Source organism: Leucopleurus acutus (assembly GCF_964270905.1).
Source record: "Leucopleurus acutus genome assembly, chromosome: X".
NCBI classification, from domain to species: Eukaryota; Metazoa; Chordata; class Mammalia; order Artiodactyla; family Delphinidae; genus Leucopleurus; species Leucopleurus acutus.
This window is the reverse complement of record NC_139148.1, coordinates 115,627,493-115,647,758: the sequence shown is the minus strand read 5'-3', so window position 1 is coordinate 115,647,758 and position 20,266 is coordinate 115,627,493. Positions and strand designations below refer to the sequence as shown.

The following is a 20,266-nucleotide window of genomic DNA, read 5'->3' as shown; positions in this document are numbered from 1 at the left end:
GCCCCTTTATCTCTAAGTACTTCCATGTATCACCACTGTATTTTAATCAGTTAGTCACATATCTGCTGCTAAATTCTGTAACTCCCCCCAGAGTGAAACCTTGTTTTATTAATTCATCTTTCTCTACTGACACCCAGCACAAGAGAAGCTACAGGACAAGAAGTGTCACCCCAGAACAAGTGACACGTTAAATACCGTTCTTAGTTTCAAGCCAAAGAAAATGAATAAGTTACAAACATTTCTTGAGTACCCATCCCATGCAAAACATTCTATATTGGGTAATTTAAGAAGTATAATAAACCACAAGTTTGGCTCCTTACAATTAAGAATTTAAACTGAGCTGAGGTTATGTTTGTGATGATGATTTACATTCTACACATTCTTGCTGTGAATATCTAACACCCAGCATCTACTCTAGATACTGTTTTCTATCTCTTCACAGATTACTTTGCTCCATATAAATTATTTAATGCAAAGACCGTAATACCCTTAATGAAAATGATTTTAAAAGAACCATCATTCATTTGTAATCACAGTTCCTTATAAGTAGTCATATGTTTAGTGATGACAAATTATCATATTAAAGTACTTCTACAAAATACAGACTGGCATCTGTTACAAGCTAAAGCTATTTGCTATTGCCAACATTTGACATTTTTGAAATATTGCTTTAAAAAAAGGTAAAAGGGCTTCCCTGGTGGCACAGTGGTTAAGAATCTGCCTGCCAATGCAGGGGACATGGGTTCGAGCCCTGGTCCGGGAAGATCCCACATGCTGCAGAGCAACTAAGCCCGTGAGCCACAACTAGTGAGCCTGCGCGCCACAACTACTGAAGCCCGTGCGCCTAGAGCCCGTGCTCTGCAACAAGAGAAGCCACAGCCATGAGAAGCCGGCACACCACAATGAAGAGTAGCCCCCGCTCACCTCAACTAGAGAAAGCCCGCGCGCAGCAATGAAGACCCAACACAGCCAAAAATAAATAAATAAAATAAATTAAGTTATTTAAAAAAAGGTAAAGGATATACCTATTATCTAAACACAGGCCAACGGGGGGGGGGGGGAACATAAGATGTAGGATTTAATTCTGGCTATTCCTGTCCATTTCTAACATATAGGAAGGCACTACACCATTTTAAGCACTCAATCACCACATGTGGCTAGTGGCTACCATATTGGACAGTGCAAATATAGAACATTTCCATCGTCACAGAAAATTCTGCTAGACAGCACTGTTGAGCCATTAATTCTCCATTCCCTTGTAAAAAGCCCTGCACCTTTGAGGTCCATGTCATTCAACTAAACCACTGCTTCCCAAATTAATATGCATACAAACCACCTGGGATCTTGTTTAAATTCCTATTAAGTAGGTCAGGGGTGGGGCTTCAGATCAGGCATTTCTAACAACTCCCAGATGACGTCCATTCTGCTGGTCCACAGACTATGCTACCTTCTTCCTCTCCTTCTTGCTAATAATTGCCAACTCCCAATCATTCCACTCACACATCACTTTCTTTAGCACACAGCTCACAGCCCTCTTCTCCATCCTGACCCCTGCCCATCATGCTGGGTGATTTCACTATCCACATGGACAACCCAAGCAACACCCAGCCATTCAGTTCCTTAGACTTCACTGATGTCCTCCATCAACCACCTAATCCCTATAATCATACCCAGATACCTCATAATCACCTAAAAGGATTCTACCTCTGAAATCACTATATCATACTTTGGGACCACAGATGATTGCTTTCCCAAGTACTTTCATTCTCATTGTTCTTCAATCTTACCAGGACCTCCAGTCTATTAATTCCTTTCAGTTTCTTTACTCTCGCAAATATTCTAAACTCCCTTATCCCTTTACTCTTATGTTGAACCCACTTGGAAAAATTCCGATTCTGAATGAACCAACTAGATACTTTCTCTATTCTACACCCAGGATCCTGTACTGCTGTAGGAAATGTCACACAACCTGACTGATGGCATCACTTTATAAATTCATGGTTACCAACCTCAACTGGTCCAATTCAGTCCAGAAACTTTACATTTCTCTAGGCAAACTTCCTCCCCTGGTCTTCACAACTATTCTTTCAAAACAACTTCTCTCTCCTTCAACTTCCAACCCTCACCCCTCCCCCTACATTCTCCCTCACAGAGAAAACAGACCTGATAGGAACCACTTATCCTCTTCCTTCTCTCCTATTACAGTGGAAAGGACCTCCTTATCACAGGACAATTGTTCCACTTGTGCACTGAATCCTCCTTCTTGTACCTTCAATCTCTTCTCGTTCATTGGATCCTTTCTTGTAAGCATTAACAACTAATCCCCCCGCACCAAAAAAAAGGCCAACGAAGTGAAAGAAACCAATCTGAAAAGGCTACATACTGTATGATTCCAACTATATGACATTCTGGAAAAGGCAAAAGTATGGAGATGGTAAAGAGATTCTCAAATTTAATATTTCAAAGCACAGTTCATGTTATATCAAGCTAACATGACAGACTGAATTACATAGTATTTATCATCTTGAGTATTAGCAAAGTAGGTACTGAGCCACAAATGGCAAAAACGATCAAGAAATCGCCAAAGGTATCAATTCCTCTTTGCTGTATAGATTAGTGCCATACAATTCTCAAAGACAGTCCCTGAAATACAATCCTATAAACCCCCAACATAAATTACAATCATAAAGTAGCATATATGTTTCCCATTAGAATAATGAAATAATTGGAAGTTCTGTTTCTGACAAAGCACTCAATATCTAATAAATTCAAGCTAGATGAATGTGATAAAAGTCAAAATTCAATAAACAGAAACTCTGTCATACTTTTAAACTGTAATATTATCCTTTCAAGTTCTACAAGATGAGTATAAACATACTACATGTGTCAATAATACAGGGAACCCAAATGTGCTACCAAACTATACACTGAACCCAAAATTCAAATCAATTGTATCACAAATTTGAATTGTAGTATTCCTGCCAGCTATATTGAAAGAAAAGTCCTCTTGGGACTTCCCTGGCAGGCCAGTGGTTAAGATTTCACCTTCCAATGCAGGGGATGCAGGTTTGATCCCTGGTCGGGGAACTAAGATCCCACATTCCTCAGGGCCAAAAAACCAAAAGAGAAAACAGAAGCAATATTGTAAAAAATTCAATAAAGACTTTAAAAATGGTCCACATGAAAAAATCTTAAAAAAAATGGAAAGCCCTCCTGAAAAGCATGAATTTAGATCTTCCTCATTAAAAAGTTTCTCAAAGCAAAAAGGTGGTCAAAATTATTTTTATGTAGTCTGCACTGACTTATCTCTACCACTAGATGGTACTATCAGCCTCAGAAACTGAGGAAATAAAAGGGGAGATGCCTATATTAATCATTGTTGCCACCCTCAAATATCCTGCCCCAGTATGCTGGCACACTTGTATTCGTCAGATTATTAAGTCTCAATCCTTGCCTTTTCATATATGCTCACTACAATTGTGAAGAGAATCAAATAAATCCGCTGTTAAAACCTGAAGCAATGAAAGGTGGGAAAGCTTACTCTTAACCTTTCACGAAAGGTTTTTCAATTCAATTACAGAATTAAGTGAGGAAAAAACTGAAGGAAAACACTATAAAGTTTATCAGTTGTACTTTATCACCTCAAAAACGTTCTGTTCTTATTATTTGTCCAATATGTTTACCTTAATGACAAGTTTTTGCTAAACACTGAATTTTTAACCAGCACTTCTAAAGTATTTAGACCAATCTGGTCCTGAAGGGGAAACAATACTATTTTGTATTATAAAACCAAGATCTAAGAGATCAAAAAAGGGCCACAAATTTTAATATGCTAACACTGATAACTAGGTAAGTCTTTATAAAAGCAACAACTTCCTAAAACAACAGGCTCAAACCATTCTTAATTCTAAGCAACACGTTCTCAGAAGCTAACAAAAACTTTAAAGATCTCTAATCTAAATGGAAGGATAGAACAATCTCAGATTAAATCTAAGCCTTTTTATATTGCTAGTAAAAGTATCAAAACCATCTGTTTGAAAAGGTTTGAAACAAGTCAGAATTCAATTTGAGAACTTTCCCATACCTTTTAAAGACCAACTACAGCTTGGCTAACTATACATGAACATGACTATCCTGGTTTTGTATAAATTTAAGTGGAAATAAACTATAAAACAATTTTAAAACTTTGTATTTTAAAAGTGATTACCTCTTATGAACATGTCTGTATTAAGAAAAAGAAGTACTACAATGTGAATAAAAATTTAACAGAAAGCCTGTTTATCACAAAATGCACTAGTATCCCCAGTTCACGTTTTCTTTATCTGACAGTAGCAAGGTTTCTAATTATTACCTTTACAATCTACTAACATACTTACCTGAACACAGAAATCTGTAACCACTAGCATCATTTCCCCCTAAAGATAAATACATTCTCAACATACTCTTCATAAGAATTTTGGGGTAAAAGTTTTCTTAAAAATTCAGATCTTTTTCACTATGTACATTAGTTTATTTGAATGCTTCTCTCTCTTTTTTCCCCCTCATAATGGTTCATTCATAACTTGAATAATTTTTATAGGGCTTAAACTTAAAAGCAAACAGAACGTGTTCTCTATACTTAAATATCTTAGTTATAAATCTTAATAATAGGAATAAAAAGGGAATTAATTTACAGATATAATAAAACTGCTCTCAAAAGGCTTTGAATCTCTGTAGGAACTGGGTTAAGCATTCTATTTTTTTTAATTGAAGTATAGATGATTTACAATGTTGTGAAAAATATGGAACGCTTCACGAATTTGCGTGTCATCCTTGCACAGGGGCCATGCTAATCTTCTCTGTATCGTTCCAATATTAGTATATGTGCTACTGAAGAAAGCACCCGAATGCCTTTAATTCTTCAAAATGTATTCAATATTGAGATATGTCTTGTGGTAAGTCAATATAGTATAATTCACTCATATTTTACTCAAATTTCCTCTTGAAATTGAAAAGTGGCTGAATAACGTACCTTCAGAGTTATGTGCAGTTTTCTTGTGTTTTCGGCAATAAACCCTACAAAAAATGAAGAAATTAAAAGTAAACAAACCAAATTCATTTTTCAAATAAAGAATGAGCAGTACACTTCACCCCATTCACAAGCTGGATTCCAAAAACCTTATCATTAAACTTTCTATGCCATTTCTCTAAGCATTAAATTCCCTACCAAAAACACCCTTTACGATGATGATGAAATGCTTTGAAATGGGAACAAATTTTTACAAAGGCCTAAAGAAAGTATGACTGTTTTAAAAAAACTAAAAGAGAAGTTAAATAATTACATGTAAATTCCTTGTGAAGGTTTCTCTCGTATCTGAGCTTTATCATGCAATGCACAGTGGTAGTGGTATGTCCTGTGACATGTTTTCACATCACAACCAATTGTAGCTCCAGGACAATGGCACAAAGAACACATCTACAGGAAAACAATAAAATAATATTATTAGTGTGTGATTTTGCTATGGCTATGAAATCAGGTTAGAGGCATATCAAATCTCTGTCAAGGAAAACAAATTGGTTATTGAAAAGTTCTGTAACTAATAATGCTACTTTTCTTGTTTTCTCACCTAGAAATAATTCAAATCAAATTCTACTGGGAGTATTTTTTCCCATGTTAAACTATGACAAAATTAATGGAATATTATTAATATCTATTGGTTCATTGTGGTTAAGAGAAAATCTGAAATGTTGCAAATCAGGAATGTAAGCTGTAGACCTTTTCACAATCCAGATCTTCCTGGAAATGAGTAACTGGAGAAAATGGCTCATTCCAGAAAAAATTTTCTTTCACATTTCCACTTATCAATGAGAATTTTTAGAAAAAAACTCACATACTATTTGGGAACCTGGTAAAATCAATTTCAAGTGAGGGAAGGAGAGAAGATAAAAGAATTAGGTAGATTTTCAAATACCTCGAGCCCTAAAAATATTTTGTGAAGTCAAATTGATTGTGAAAACATGCTCATCTATTTTAATTTAATCTGTTACTTACCTCTCACATTATGAATTCAAGGAAGTAGATAAAACAGATTCTTTCAAGATATTTTAATATACCTTACCTTCTGACTTTATTGGATAATTCATACTGTTTAACTAGCTCATGTCTAAATTTAGAAACAAATTCTTTAAGAAAAGTACATAACAATGACTGTTAGTGGTTTTGATTAACATATCATAGTATACGGTACTGAGTGGACTTTTAATCAGGCTGTCTCCTAAGCTATAAATGCCATGCAAAAATAAATTCACAGTAAGGTAAATCTTAAAATCTGTTCATTTGTTTCTTTGTTGCTAGATGCCTCATTTGGAACTGTTCTCCTTCCTCTTGATTAATTTTAACATAAAGAACATCCTAATTTTTGCATTACTTGGCTCCTAAGCAATTTTAGTGTACCAAGAGGCTAATGTAAATTCTAATAAATTGCCTTACATTTCTCTAAGCAAGTCAAACACTCAACCTCTCATTCAAGCTATCATTTAAAAAAGACTCCTATGTAAGTCAGAAACAAACATTCTCAATACAGGTACTTCCCAGAAAACATGATGGCCAGTGCCCATTATTAATGCGAAAGAAATACACCACTTCCTTAAATAAATATAGAAACTTCAAAGCAATACTGTAAAAAGAAACACTGTGCCAAATTATCGAGCAGGGAAAGCTGTTAAATGCTTTTGGGTGGCTTATAAATTCTTGAGGAGGTGGAGCATTTGTACTACAACTTATTTATGAGGTTCTATTATTTTAGTAAATTATACTTCTAATCAAAAAAATCATAGACTTACAGAAATTGTGGAAAACACGAAAGAGCACAACGAAAATTAAAAGATCACTCATACTCACCAAGTGTAGACACCATTACAGTGTTGCTATGCTTATGTGAAATTATTTTTCTATGTAATTTTGTACATACTGTCACTTGGTTTTTAACTTAATAAATTTAACATTACCATTACTTCATTAAGAACTGTACTGCAAGTAGCTCATTTTGAAATTACATCGAAAATGTGTTTGCATGGGTACATTCTGAAAAAAATTATTGAGTTCAATGAGCAAGCAAAAATAAAAGGAGAGGTACTGTTAAAAATCCTGTAGAGGCTCGGCACTGGCAAACACAGTGAGATGGGCACTCTCAGATACTGCTGGAAATTGGTATACTCTCTGGACAGCAACTTGCCTTATTTATCTTAGAACTTATTAAAAGTTTATACTCTCTGATCCAGTAATTTTCCTTGAATTAATCTAGTCTACAAAATAAATCATACTTAAACGATTTATATGCAATCCTGTTCACTGCAAAGTTGGAATAGCCCAAAATGTAAAACCACCTGTGGAAAACAACCACTGAAAAATGTTTAAATAAACTACGGTACAACCCTATGTAGGAATGTTCTTTACTCTTTTCAAAAACATTTTAATGGCATGGGAAAAGGTTTATGTATAACATTAAGTGAAAAAATAAAGCAGGATGCAGAGTTAGGTATGCTAATTATGTTTACAACATATACTCTGAAAATAGGTGGAAGTAAACATAGCAAAATGCTGAGTGACTATCTGTGTGTGATTGGTTTTCTTCTTCATCACTTCATATATTTTCTGATTTTTCTACAAAGGGGAAATTACAAAAAATTATTTAAAAACCATTGGAAATACTCTAGCAAATGATTTCAATACCCATCTCTCAGTTTACTGAGAATAAGAAGGAAACCAAATGCCCAAAATATATCAAAATGTGTTTTGGCTGGTTATAAATTCAAATCTGCCCAAAGTATAACCAGTTAACTACAGCAACTCAGAACAAATAAAAATTTTTTAAGTGAGAAAAAGCTTATTCTCATTTCTATTTTGCCAGTTTATCTCAAGGAAGAAAAGAAAGAGGAAGATATCCCAATAAAAATGTTTTCAGAGAGTGAAAGATTCTTCTCAAGGCTAGGAGTAGGAATTTTTCTTAATTAGAATTCACAGGATCTATTTTATGCAGCATTCATACACAAGCAGGTATTTCTGCTTGTATAAGAAATTCTGGCAAAGTACTAAGAAAATACCAAAAAAGTGTCCATAATAAAACTAAATATAAAATGTATATCTGCTTGTGTACCTATGAATACAGAATGGGAACACTACTGTGTTCAAGACATCACTACTATATTGCAACACCTGAAATAATTCTTTTTACTTGAACGCCTATGGGACTTAAGATAGAGTATTCATTTTGGCTCTTACCATTTTACTTCCTTGTATGACTAATTTATCTTTATAAATGTATAGACTTTATCCATCAAGTGCTTCTAGAACGAGTTTTTTGGAAGACAAACACTGTGACTTACCATGTAGTACTCAATTATCGAGAATGAGAAGGAAACCAAATGCCCAAAATATATCAAAACGTGTTTTGGCTGGTTATAAATTCAAATCTGCCCAAAGTATAACCAGTTAACTACAGAAACTCAGGTTACTGTTATTGAAGATTTTAATATCATATGGCATAGCTTTTTCTCATTCACGTTTCTAATACCTGCATACTTGACATAATTATCTTAAAATACATCTAAAAATATTTTAAAAGTCTGATTTGGAAAGGTGAAATTGCGAACAATCCAATTGAAGGGACACAGAATGAGCAGAGAGAATCAAGAAGAGATAAAAAGAAAATTAAGGAAGTTGAGAAAATAGATAGGTGGCTAGTATACTTTTCTTTAAAAAAAAGTATTATGGAAAATAAAACAAAGAGGACTTCTATTAAAAAAAAGTAGAATAATAGGAAAACGGGCCCCCCCGACACAGCAAGGCACCAGTTGGTTGGACCTGAGTGATGTTATCCTGTATTCCTCTTTACACAAAACATTTATTTGCCCTCCAATCTGTCACAGGCCCTACTGGGCCCTCAGCAGAACGAGTGTCATGCTTGCACTGTAGCCAGGTTGCTCTCCAAGTGGGCAAATCAAAGTTAATCTGACAGGAACACATTTCTCAAGGACAATGGCGGACTTCCTCCTCCCTGAAAAAAGGTCTGTCCCACATATCAAATATTCTGTTGAAGGCCAACTTCCTGTCTTCAATATGGGTATAAATGTCAATTCTCAGCTTATCCTGCCTATACCCTGATTTCAAGTTCTTTAAATAGAGGTGAAAATTTCTTTGTTGTTAATGATTTTTCTTTTACTTTTATTCCTCTATTCAGTTTGCTACCTAGTAGACCTAATAAATTTCAATAATCAATTACTTCTTCCAAAATGGGGAGATTAGAAAAAGAGACTCTTATAGATGTTTACATATCATACTATCTTTTTAAAAAATGTTAATAAAAATTATATATATTTAGGATGTATACGTTTTAATATACATATACATAGTGAAATGATTACTAGAGTTGAGCTAATTAACATATCCATCTCTTCATATAATTGCCATTTTTTTAGTGCATGTGGTACAAGCACCAGAAATCCACTCTCAACAAATTTCCACGATACCATAGGGTATTATTAACTACGGTCATCATGCTGTACAGGAGATCTCTAGACTTATTTATCCTACATAACTGCAACTTTGTACCTTTTGACAAACATCTCCCATTTCCCCCACCCCTCCTGCCCCTGGTAACCAGGGTTCTACTGTCTGTGAAGCTTTACTATGTTAAGATTAAGTTGTGCCACACAAGCAGAGTCTCAAGGAGCTGATCCACAGACGAAAGAGGAACTAAGTCACGCATGAGAGGAGACAAACGGAACTGAAAGGACTATGACTTAGCTAAAGTCCCGCTGAAGACAGAGGCTGGGACATACCTGCTCCTCAGTCAACTGAAATAGGCCAGGACTGAAATTCACTTTGCAAAAGGAAGAAGTCTTAAGTAATAAAAGGAAAAATACTGCTTTCTTAGTTGTTATGGGGGAAGCTCAGGGAAAACTCAACTAAGACCACAGACAGAGACAAGGCAAAACAAATGAGACTGCCAACTTCTAGGACAGGCAGAAAGAGAAGGCTCTTGGGGAAAAGCCCTAAGTCTTAGCTTGCTCAGCTTAACTGCTGTATATCTACTATGCATGTCAGTAACTGACCACCAGTGTATAAATATAAATTCTCACAGCCAAGTACTTACTACTCTCAAGATACCTGCTGCAAGAAAACTGCTACAAATGTACAGAGAATGAAAGAGGTTTCAAAAAAAAAAAGTCTGTAGGAAAAAAAAACAAAAGCAAAACAAAGAAAAATCAGAGGGACTTCCCTGGTGGTCCAGTGGTTAAGACTTCGCCTTCCAATGCAGAGGGTGCGGATTCCATCCCCGGTTGGGGAGCTAAGATCCCACATGCCTCGGGGCCAAAAACATAAAACAGAAGCAATATTGTAGCAAATTCAATAGACTTTAAAAATGATCCAGGTCAAAAAATCTTTTTAAAAAAAGCACTTGGGAGTTGGGAATAGTGTACCTAGGATATTTTCACAGGAGAAACGAGACAAAAATAAAGTGAGAGTAGTTCACCTTACACTGGTGTTTGTTATTCTGTGTTATTTTTAATAACAGAAAACACTACCTCCGGTTAAAACTAGAATGGAGGACAGTGCGGTTGGGGCAAGTTTTCAGAGCTGCCTAAAAAATGCTCCTAACTCCAGGTTCATTACTTTATATGGAGTAATACCTCACATATCCAACACAGTCAGAAAACAGAGTAACCTCTGAATTATCTGGTTAGCAGATGCTGTCCACTTGATTTGTTAAAAACCCCTAAAAAAAAATTACCATTGCCCGGAAAGGTGGAACATGAACTCATAACTGTTTCTGGTTTATCCTACAGCTACAATTAAAAAATATATATATACAGCATTTTGAAGAAGGTCTCAAAAAATACAAACTTAATAAAATATTCTTAATAAGGGTTATATAATAAAATAATTAGGTCTAAGTAGAAAGCTAGAAAGCAAAAATGAAATCTGAAAGCTGTCAAAGTCACTGAAAAGTGACTTGATAGATTAGGACCTTAAATTCCAAGTGCTTCTAAAAAACAGGGCTACTGAAAAGCACTTGTTTTTTACTAAAGTAATAGATAATTCTAAGCAGTTACTGAATAAATAATTTCAGAAGTCTCTTGGAAATCAGAGGGCAAGTAAGCCTGTCAAGCTCTTACTTAACCTAGTCTCCTGACCTAGCTCTCAATATCACATACTCCAACTCCATCCAACTTTATGAATCATCATTATGAGGAATATAAAATTATCTTATCGGAGCTTTTGAAGTTTGTTTTATTCATCTGAAAGATTCAGAGTTTTTCTGAGCTCAGATCTTTTTGTTTAAGCTCTTCTAAGATGTAGGTCTTTCAGGCTGAGGGTACTCTAAAGTGCCACGCTGCTTACTATACTTAATCTGTGAAGAACACCAACTACAATCCATGCTCAAATAAGTACCAAGACATCCCCCCAAAACCAGACATAGATTATTTTATACTACTGGTTTGGGTTCTCTTCCATTAGCACAAATAAGCGAGAAGTGATTATATAATGACATAAATTTACAGTATTCTCAATTACAAAGAAGTATCAATATTCAATGAAGGCAAAGGAAAAAAATTTGTGAATTTTTTAAAAATTAATTTATTCAGTAATAGTCAAAGACCTGATTTTCTCCATCATTAGATCTGAAGTTTCTCTTTGGCCTCACATTCATTCTCCTTAATCACCTCCAAAGTAAAACAAAGTTCATTTTATATAAACGACAGGTAAAGTATCTGCGCACATTTAAATTAATCTGCATGCCATAATGAGCTTTCAAAAAATTCACATTTATACGAATACATTCATGACGCATGTACACTTAGTTACACAGATGACAACGAAGCCAGTGAACAAATCTTCAGGAAAAAATTTACCTGTTTTTCCCCCAAAATACTGTAAGGCAAGGATCCTGCAAGCCCAATTCGGCCCATCACCTGTTTTCATAAATAAAGTTTTACTGGCACACAGACATGTTCACTTCTTTGTGTATAGTCTGTGACCGCAACTGAAACAATATGGCTAGCAAAGCCTTAAGTATTTATTATCTGATCCTTTACACAAAGTGTCCCAACCCCTGTCCTAAGGCAATGGTCCGTAACGGAGAGTGTTCATCAAAAATCACTTGGGAATCTTTTTCAGAAAATACCTATCTGCAACCCACCCACACCCCTTTCTGGTTTAATAGTTGGTTAAGTACCAGTGCTCTAAGGATTTGGTAGCACCATTAATTACCTGGCATCTTCTGCTTCTTTGTATGTAGTAAGCAGTGGTTGCGTTCTATACACTTTGGGTGCTCCATTTTACCCTTACTGAATGCCAAATAAGCCACACACACTCTACTTTAAATAGCACTGGCATTTAATATTCATTTAATACTTGTCAAAAGTACTTCCTCCTCCTTGAAACTCTTCCCCCTTTGAGTTCTACAGCATCATTTCCCCAGTGGAACACACTTCAAATGTCACTTTCTATGAAGTCTTTTGACTTCTCAGGTAAAATTAATTATGGTCCTCTCTCCCAGCTCCCCTGTGGCATTCTTTACATACTTCTAAGGCTAAAGTACATTTATTCATGATTGCATACAAAGTGTCTAGCATTGTGCTTGGTACAAAGTAGGCACCCAATTAAGTATCTGATAAATGGACAGACAGATGATTTCTAGAATCTAGATGGAGGCCTTGACGAATACAATGCCTGAGGAAAACAACAAAAATTTAACACCCTACTGGTAGAGTGAAGGTTGAAGAAACATGAAAACGCCCTTGTTTGAGGCATACACAGCTCTCCACCATCCTGAACAAATAACCAACCCGATTCTTCCCTCTAGATTTCTCTCCTTCCTCTTCAAACTGCTAGAGTTGCAAACAACACTAAAACACTGATTAACCAAAACACAGGAATTTTATGCTTATACTATTGCTTCCGTGGTCAATTTACACCTAGCCCATTATTTAAGCTTCACACTATCATCCAATTGAAGCCCTTTCCTCCTTCAAATTCAGCCAACAGTTAATGAGTGCCCACTTACTAGAGTATAACTGAGCACAAATGATACGCCAAGCATCATGCTAAGTATTTTCCATGCATTTCCCCCACTTAATCCTATGCTGGGCAAAGAAAATACAGTCTGCTCTCCCAGAGTTCACAACACAGTGGAGAAGAATGGCTTGCGCACGTGTAACAAGTACAATGCATATTGTTAAACTCTATGACAGAGGTGAAGGTTGAGTTAGACTCAAAAACAGACAGAAGTTCTGAGAGGCAGCTAGGAGATGAATAACATCTGTACATGCACAGATATGGGGACAAGCAGAGGATACTTGGGAAACCGAGAGGAGAGGGGATGACATTAGGAATGGAAAAAGTGGGTTAAGGTACGACTTCTGAAGGGCAGATATTATTTTGTAGGCAGTAAGGAATCAGTAAAGGTTTGGAGTCAGGAAGTGAGTGATACTAGGTTATAAAAGTAGAGATCAAGTAAATACCAACAGTATGTTGGAAGGATGGGAAGAGGAAGACTGGATACAGGGTCGCAGTAAGAAAGACAAGAGGGCTGAGACATCCCAGAAGTAGAATCGATGTGACTGATGTGGAAGAAGGAAGAACTGAAGGTAAATGATTCAGAAAGAGAATCTGGTTTCAGGGTAGGGAGATGATAAATACTGGTTGAGTTTAAGATGCCTGCAGGACATCTATGTACAGCAGACAAATATGCTGCCATTATTATACTTCATCCTTCACAATGACTACTGTGTATCACCTGTCTCCTGAAAAATCCTGCTTTACCCCTCCTATCTAAGTTGAAATTCCTGTCTAATGTTTGAAGACCCTGTAATCATCCCACCTTTCTCAATTCTAATCCATTACTGCCAGTCTCAATGACCCATTCTGTTATAGTTAACCTATTTCATGGACTCATCCTTTTTTTTTTAAACTTACCATCTCTAGGAAGTAGTCTTAACCACCTAAATTGGCAAGATCCCTCCCGCACAGAATAAAAAGGTGTATCTATAAATTGTCATGTATGCAGATTCATGGCATGCCCAATATCTAGATCATGAACTCTCAAAATGAGACACCCTGTTTGGGGTGCCAAGCACTCTACTGGTACTGAGTAAATAAACTAAACACTATGTAAAATTTGTCTCTTTATTTTCAGAGGCTACAAAAAGTATCTTGAGGGCAATAGAGACTTGGCATATTCTTACATAGTATGTATGTAGGATTTTTGTCCCCAAAACAATGCTATTAACAGAATATATTAATAGGAGTCTGATTATGTCCTAAATTCAGTACTATTTCAATCTTTATTAGAAAACTTCTAAGCTCTAATCATTACATTTTTTAAAATGTGATTTTTGGTTAGGTAGCTTAAAAGGCAGTCTAGTATAACCTAGAGAGTAAGAGTTCTGGCTTTGGAGATTAAGAGTTCTGGCTTTGGAGTTAACTGGCCCTGGCTTCAAATTCCAGCTCTGCCACTTACCAGCTATATGACCATAGTCAGGTTACTTCTCTGAGCCTCAGTTTCCTAATCTGTAAAGTGAGAATGAATACCTTCCTATCTCACAATATGACTGTAAGGATTAAAAAGGTTCATGTATTTAAAGTACTTAGCCCAGTTCCTAGCACATATTAAGTGTTCAATAAATGTTAGCTATTTCTGCTACTGAAAAAAGCAGGAAAAATGTTCAAAGGATTTCTTAAGACATGTGAGTAAAATTTAGTTTGAAAAAGGGAAAGTTTAGGAATGACCTGAGGATAGTCATCAAGTTTATGAAGGACTTTTCATTTTTAATATAGAAAAAACCAAATATTTCCTTTAATGGAAAGAGGCAGACCTAGAATAAATGACTCTAACTTAAGTGAGATACTTGAGTTATACAGGAGGATGAATTTCGCAACTGTGAAGAGTGTTATATAATACTGGTCCTGTTTCAGGTTGCTTGGGTAGAATCACAATTTTTTGATATATTTAAAATAAGATAGACAAAAAAATCTATGTTACATGGCTTTTAGGTAATCTTGCCTAAGGGGAAGGAAAGTGAACTAAATGGCCTCTCAACTCCTTCTGTTCCTAGAGTCTGTGATATGTGTGACATAGGTACCAATTTTAACAGTAACTATCTGATGTGGATACTCTTTTTCTTTTCTTTTCCTTTTTTTTTTTTTGGTGGGAGCTTAGTTCCCTGACCAGGGATTGAACCCTGGTCCCAGCAGTGAAAGTGCCGAGTCCTAACCACTGGACTGCCAGGGAATTCCCCCGATGTAGATACTCTTAATGATCTCACCACCTAGTTTCATCCAGCAAGAGTATGTTCTTCAAATATACTCAAGTGTCTCCTTCAACAAATGAAAACGGCAACGATAACTCATAATCTTACTTGGAAATTTGCATTTCTTGGCTAGATGGCTGGAGAATAAGCGTAGATGGTACAGATGTGGTGTCTCCACATATGAATTCAAGAGGAACTAGAAACCATTCTGGAAAAAAAAAATCTGTCTTAATTGCAAAAACAGAGTCTCAAATTATAAAAACCTTAGTAGGCTGGCAAATGTCTCCTGGTCCATCTTGGTGCTTAAAGGTGATGTAAAAGAGATGAATATGTTCGTGTGGAATGGCTTTCCTCCCTGATCCTTGTGACTGACATGAAAATCTTGGAAAATGGCCTATGGCAGCAAGAACACACTTGCCACCCATACCTCCTGCTCTACTGTGAATTCCCATCCTCTCAAGACTCTGACCCATCTGGCCGCCTATATACTTTCACCTCAAACCCCAGACTCTTCTCTTTATACTTTTCTTTGGGGCAAGTGAGAACCTCTGGAGCCAGCACGAGATACAGACTGGAACCTGTCTTAAAAGCACCCATGGACCAGCACTCCTGTTTTTCATTATTTTCAACGGGAATTCATGACCCACTTTTCACCTAAAATCTAGATGAACAGGAGCCAGGGCAGACTCACAGGATAAAATGCCTTAAAAAGTCAATTATGGAAACTGATTATCTAGTTTACACGTAGCTTACCTACTTACATGAAACTCTTCACTTTTTTTCTCCCTTTCTATTTGATTTATGGCCCTTTTATTGCTTAGACAAATCTACAAAGGGAAAAGTAAATAAGAAAACCAAAATCTGGAATTTTGGTTACTTGATAGTATTTCACGTAAAAATGATGTAATGGAAGGGACAAAACTAAAGGTTAAAAGGTGACTTAAAAATTATTTCAAAATTAAACATACAAATGCTACTCCAGTCCTAGCCCCTATGTAAATTATTTAAATTCTGACATTTTAAGAGAAGGAAAGGGAGCAAAATTATATACCTGGCTCAGAAGTTCTCTCCTTCTGCCACTATTCCTCAATGCTGGATGCCCACAGCCTCAAAATGGCTACAAAACACCTTTCCTAAGGGAATTCCCTGGTGGTCCACTAGCTAAAACTCCATGCTTTCACTGCCAAGGGCGCAGGTTCAATCCCTGGTCGGGGAACTAAGATCCCACGAGTCATGCGGCACAGCCAAAAAAGAAAACAAAAAAGAAAAAACCCACACCTTTCCTAAGGTAACTCTTTATATCTCTTATAGCACTCTTTAGTTATGCAACATCACTGTTTAGTAAGCAGTGATACAGCATTATCCGTTTACTGTTGGTGACTTGTCCTAAGTTATATAATGTGTCAGTGGCAGTTATTTAAAAACAGGCCTCATGAATTCCCAGCCCAGCATCCTTTTCATTAGCCTACAACAATATTAGCAGGATCTTATTATTACTTACGAACAACAACTACAACAGGGGCTACCATTTATCAAGTCTTAACCATGTACCAGGTACCATGCTAAATCCTGTATCGTCTCTTTTTTGATTCTCACAATATCCCTGGAAGGCAAGTACTACCGTTATCTCCTTTTGGCAGGCGAAGAAAACATGGTGTAGAGAAGTAAATCAACTTGCCCAGGGTCACCCAGCTAGTTAGTTACTAAAGCTTGTGGTCTTAACCTCCAATACTGTTCTACTCCCTAGATCAAGGAACAAGCTTAGTTATTTATAACTCACTACACTTGGGCAAAAAAATTAACTCCCTACACCATACCATTAAAAATTAATCAAAACCATTTATAATAGTGAAATCTGTACAAAGTTCTGATGCTTTCTGCACAAACAGGTACAAATAAATTAAATCTCCATTGAATTCAGCAATACTGCCAGATGTATGCTGCTGCTTCATATAAAACTAGGCACTGCATTTGTTAATAACACAGTAACATCAGGGACCAAAACTGCTCCTGTTCTGACTAGAGCAGCCATGTCAAATAACAAAAATGCTAACAAGTCAGGATGTAGATGCATTTTCCAGGAATATTCATAATGCCAAGGAATAAATAATGCGGTGATAAGGGTTACAGTACAACTAGCTTCAAGTAAATAGTATTCTTTCTTTGTACCCAAAGTTGTTTTTAAGGACTAGGAAATAAAAACATAACTGCTCTGGTTCTCAAAACTCAGCAAGCCACAGTAACATGAAGAAATCTAAAACCACCAAATTAAAAAAAAAACGCATTTTTTAAAAAATGCAGCATTCTATTGCTATCTACAGTTTTGAGGGTGGGGAATATAAACATTTTCACAGTTAAGGTCTCACTACAACAAAAACTGTCTGACCTCTGAATTCCCATTTGTGCCAATACTGATTCTAGGGTTTGAGACTATTTATCCTTAAAACAAATCTCAAATGTTATCTTTGAACTTCTTCATATTGCTTTTCTCTTTTTTTTTCAACTAATACTAGAAAACTGACTACTTTTCAAAATAGATTATTCCTGACATCAAAATGATAGCCCCCGGGCTTCCCTGGTGGCACAGTGGTTGAGAGTCCGCCTGCCGATGCAGGGGACACGGGTTTGTGCCCCGGTCCGGGAAGATCCCACATGCCGTGGAGCGGCTGGGCCCATGAGCCATGGCCACTGAGCTTGCGTGTCCGGAGCCTGTGCTCCGCAACGGGAGAGGCCACAACAGTGAGAGGCCCATGTACCGCAAAAAAAAAAAAAAAATGATAGCCCCCCCCCTTCCCATTAGATTCTTTACGAAATATGAGATTACTTAGTGCCTAGGAACATAGATATATGTTCTGCCAAACCCATCTTTAAAATAATGAAACACTTGATAGTGGAGCTACTGAAGGTACATTTACAGATGTAATTTCAATAAAGAGCTCAGAGGAGAAAAATAACCAAATGAGAAGACACTGTCTCAATGTAAACCATAATGTATTAAATAGCAACAGAGACGACACTACCTCTCCAACAGAGCAATACAGTATCTTGCCAAACTGGTTACTTGGTAGTGAAGACAACTGTAGGAACATTACACTTAGCACAGCTTCAGAAAACTGTAAGATTCACCAAAAGTTATCCAAAGTCAGAAATGCTGTGTTGTATAGCTGAACCATGGTAAAATACGTTGTGCAGCAACTACTAACATTTTCCTGTTGAAAGGGTTCTGTCATCTTCATTTGTAATGATCACAATTACTTTATTAATGGAAAATGAAAACATTTCAGAATTTTAATTATCAAAATATACGTGAATGAAGACTTTAACACATGAAATATTCAAATTAAGCAAACTGCTTGTTTTGTAAGTCAACATGGCCTCCAAGAAGATTTTAATTCTTTTTGAAAAGAAAAAAAATGAATATACATATTGATTCACTCCTTTTTCACTGATTGACAAATAAGTTAAACCTAGCCTTGCAATTTGCTGATTTGGGGAAAAAAATAAGACTGCAATTAAAAAAATTACACTCAGTTAATAACACGATACACTCTAAAATAAGCAATTTCCTCCTTAATGAGCTTAAAGTAAGTTTTATTCTCAAGAGGCAGAAATACCAACTTACCAGCTTCGTGCCTCTTTTAATTTCCTTTTGGACATCTTCAATAGAAAATCCACCAAGACTTTCGTTATCAGAGTGTGATGATACCAAAGCAGATGAAAAGAGCTATAAATTACATTTAAAAAAAATTAAGGTTCATATATAAAGAAATTACAGTGAAACAGTGAATAAGATGCTAAATTTAAAAGGAAATATTCAAGTAAAAATGGCATAGCATTAGGGAGAAACCATTTCTTAGAAGTTTAACTGGTTTTGCTGTTTTGTTTTGTTTAGTAATCAGGAATATTCATTATTAAGATTCTCATGGTTTCAGATCTCTTGGTTGCTGCGGGCATACTTACCATGCACTTATGGTGTGCTGCCACCTTCTGGTTTTCAGATATTAGTAACTGTCCACATTCCTTGTCTCTATTTGACTTACAAAAGCCACATTTGCGCTGTCTTGTAGGCCCTTTTTTCTGTTCAACTGAGCTTGACATGATTTTTAAATTGCCTTTAGAATGCCACTTTATGTCTCAAGAAATGCTACAGAGAATAAGAAGGGCAACAAAATGGTTAATTTTGTTTTAAAAATCAGTTTACACAGTAATATAAATTGCTTAATATTTGACCTAGGTCTTAATATATGCATTTAAAAATAGCTATTTAGTATAGACAAATTAATATTCAAACCTCTGTAATTTTAAAAAATGTACAGCATATGCATAAAGATAGGTTAATGAAGTACTGAGAAAAATCAAACTGCTCTCAAATTAAGGGACATGTGAAATAATTAGAACTATTTCTGCATGGATACATAAAACACGAACAGTGTATGATATTAAAATAGTCATCTGCTGACATAATTAATGAAAAACATTTTTCATGTATAGCTAGCTAGGTGCCCCTTCAAGGAGACAAAGAATTATACATCTAAGAGCAGAGCAAAAACTAATAAGAGAACTACACAATATCCAGGGTGAACAGAATTCTATAACTGCACAACTCCTTAAAGCTCACATATTGATAACCCAACAAATGAGAAATGAATTTACATAACCATGACTTTGGAACACTTATTTTTAAAAGTTGAATTATTTTCAAGTTTAAAAAAAACATATATACATCTTTATTAGTTTTTGCTATTGTATTCCTTTTGCAAGTAAGGAAAACATTCAGCTTTACACCAGTCTATTCAAAAACGCAGACTTTAGGAACCAATCATTTATAAAAACAACTGTATTACCTGACTCTGAGAGTTACTCCAAAAATATGCTTATTAAAGTTACAAACTGACAGTCGTGTTCTAAATGTAGTAACTTTCATACCTTAATTAGTAATACTGTATAAAGAAAGGAAAATTTTTCTGAATGA

The 20,266-nt window shown here is 35.8% G+C and overlaps 1 protein-coding gene across 1 annotated transcript in view; it reads right to left on the bottom strand.

Moving 5' to 3' along the window:
* Positions 1-20,266, bottom strand: part of PHF6 (PHD finger protein 6) — a 52,616-nt gene that overhangs the window by 29,104 nt on the left and 3,246 nt on the right. The window contains exons 2-5 of the mRNA XM_082865360.1: positions 19,255-19,438; positions 18,917-19,018; positions 5,322-5,455; positions 5,012-5,055 (exon numbers count right to left, since the gene is read on the bottom strand). Coding sequence (XP_082721486.1) covers positions 5,012-5,055; positions 5,322-5,455; positions 18,917-19,018; positions 19,255-19,392 — 418 coding nt within the window. The 5' untranslated portion in view covers positions 19,393-19,438. The remainder of the gene's footprint in view (positions 1-5,011; positions 5,056-5,321; positions 5,456-18,916; positions 19,019-19,254; positions 19,439-20,266) is intronic.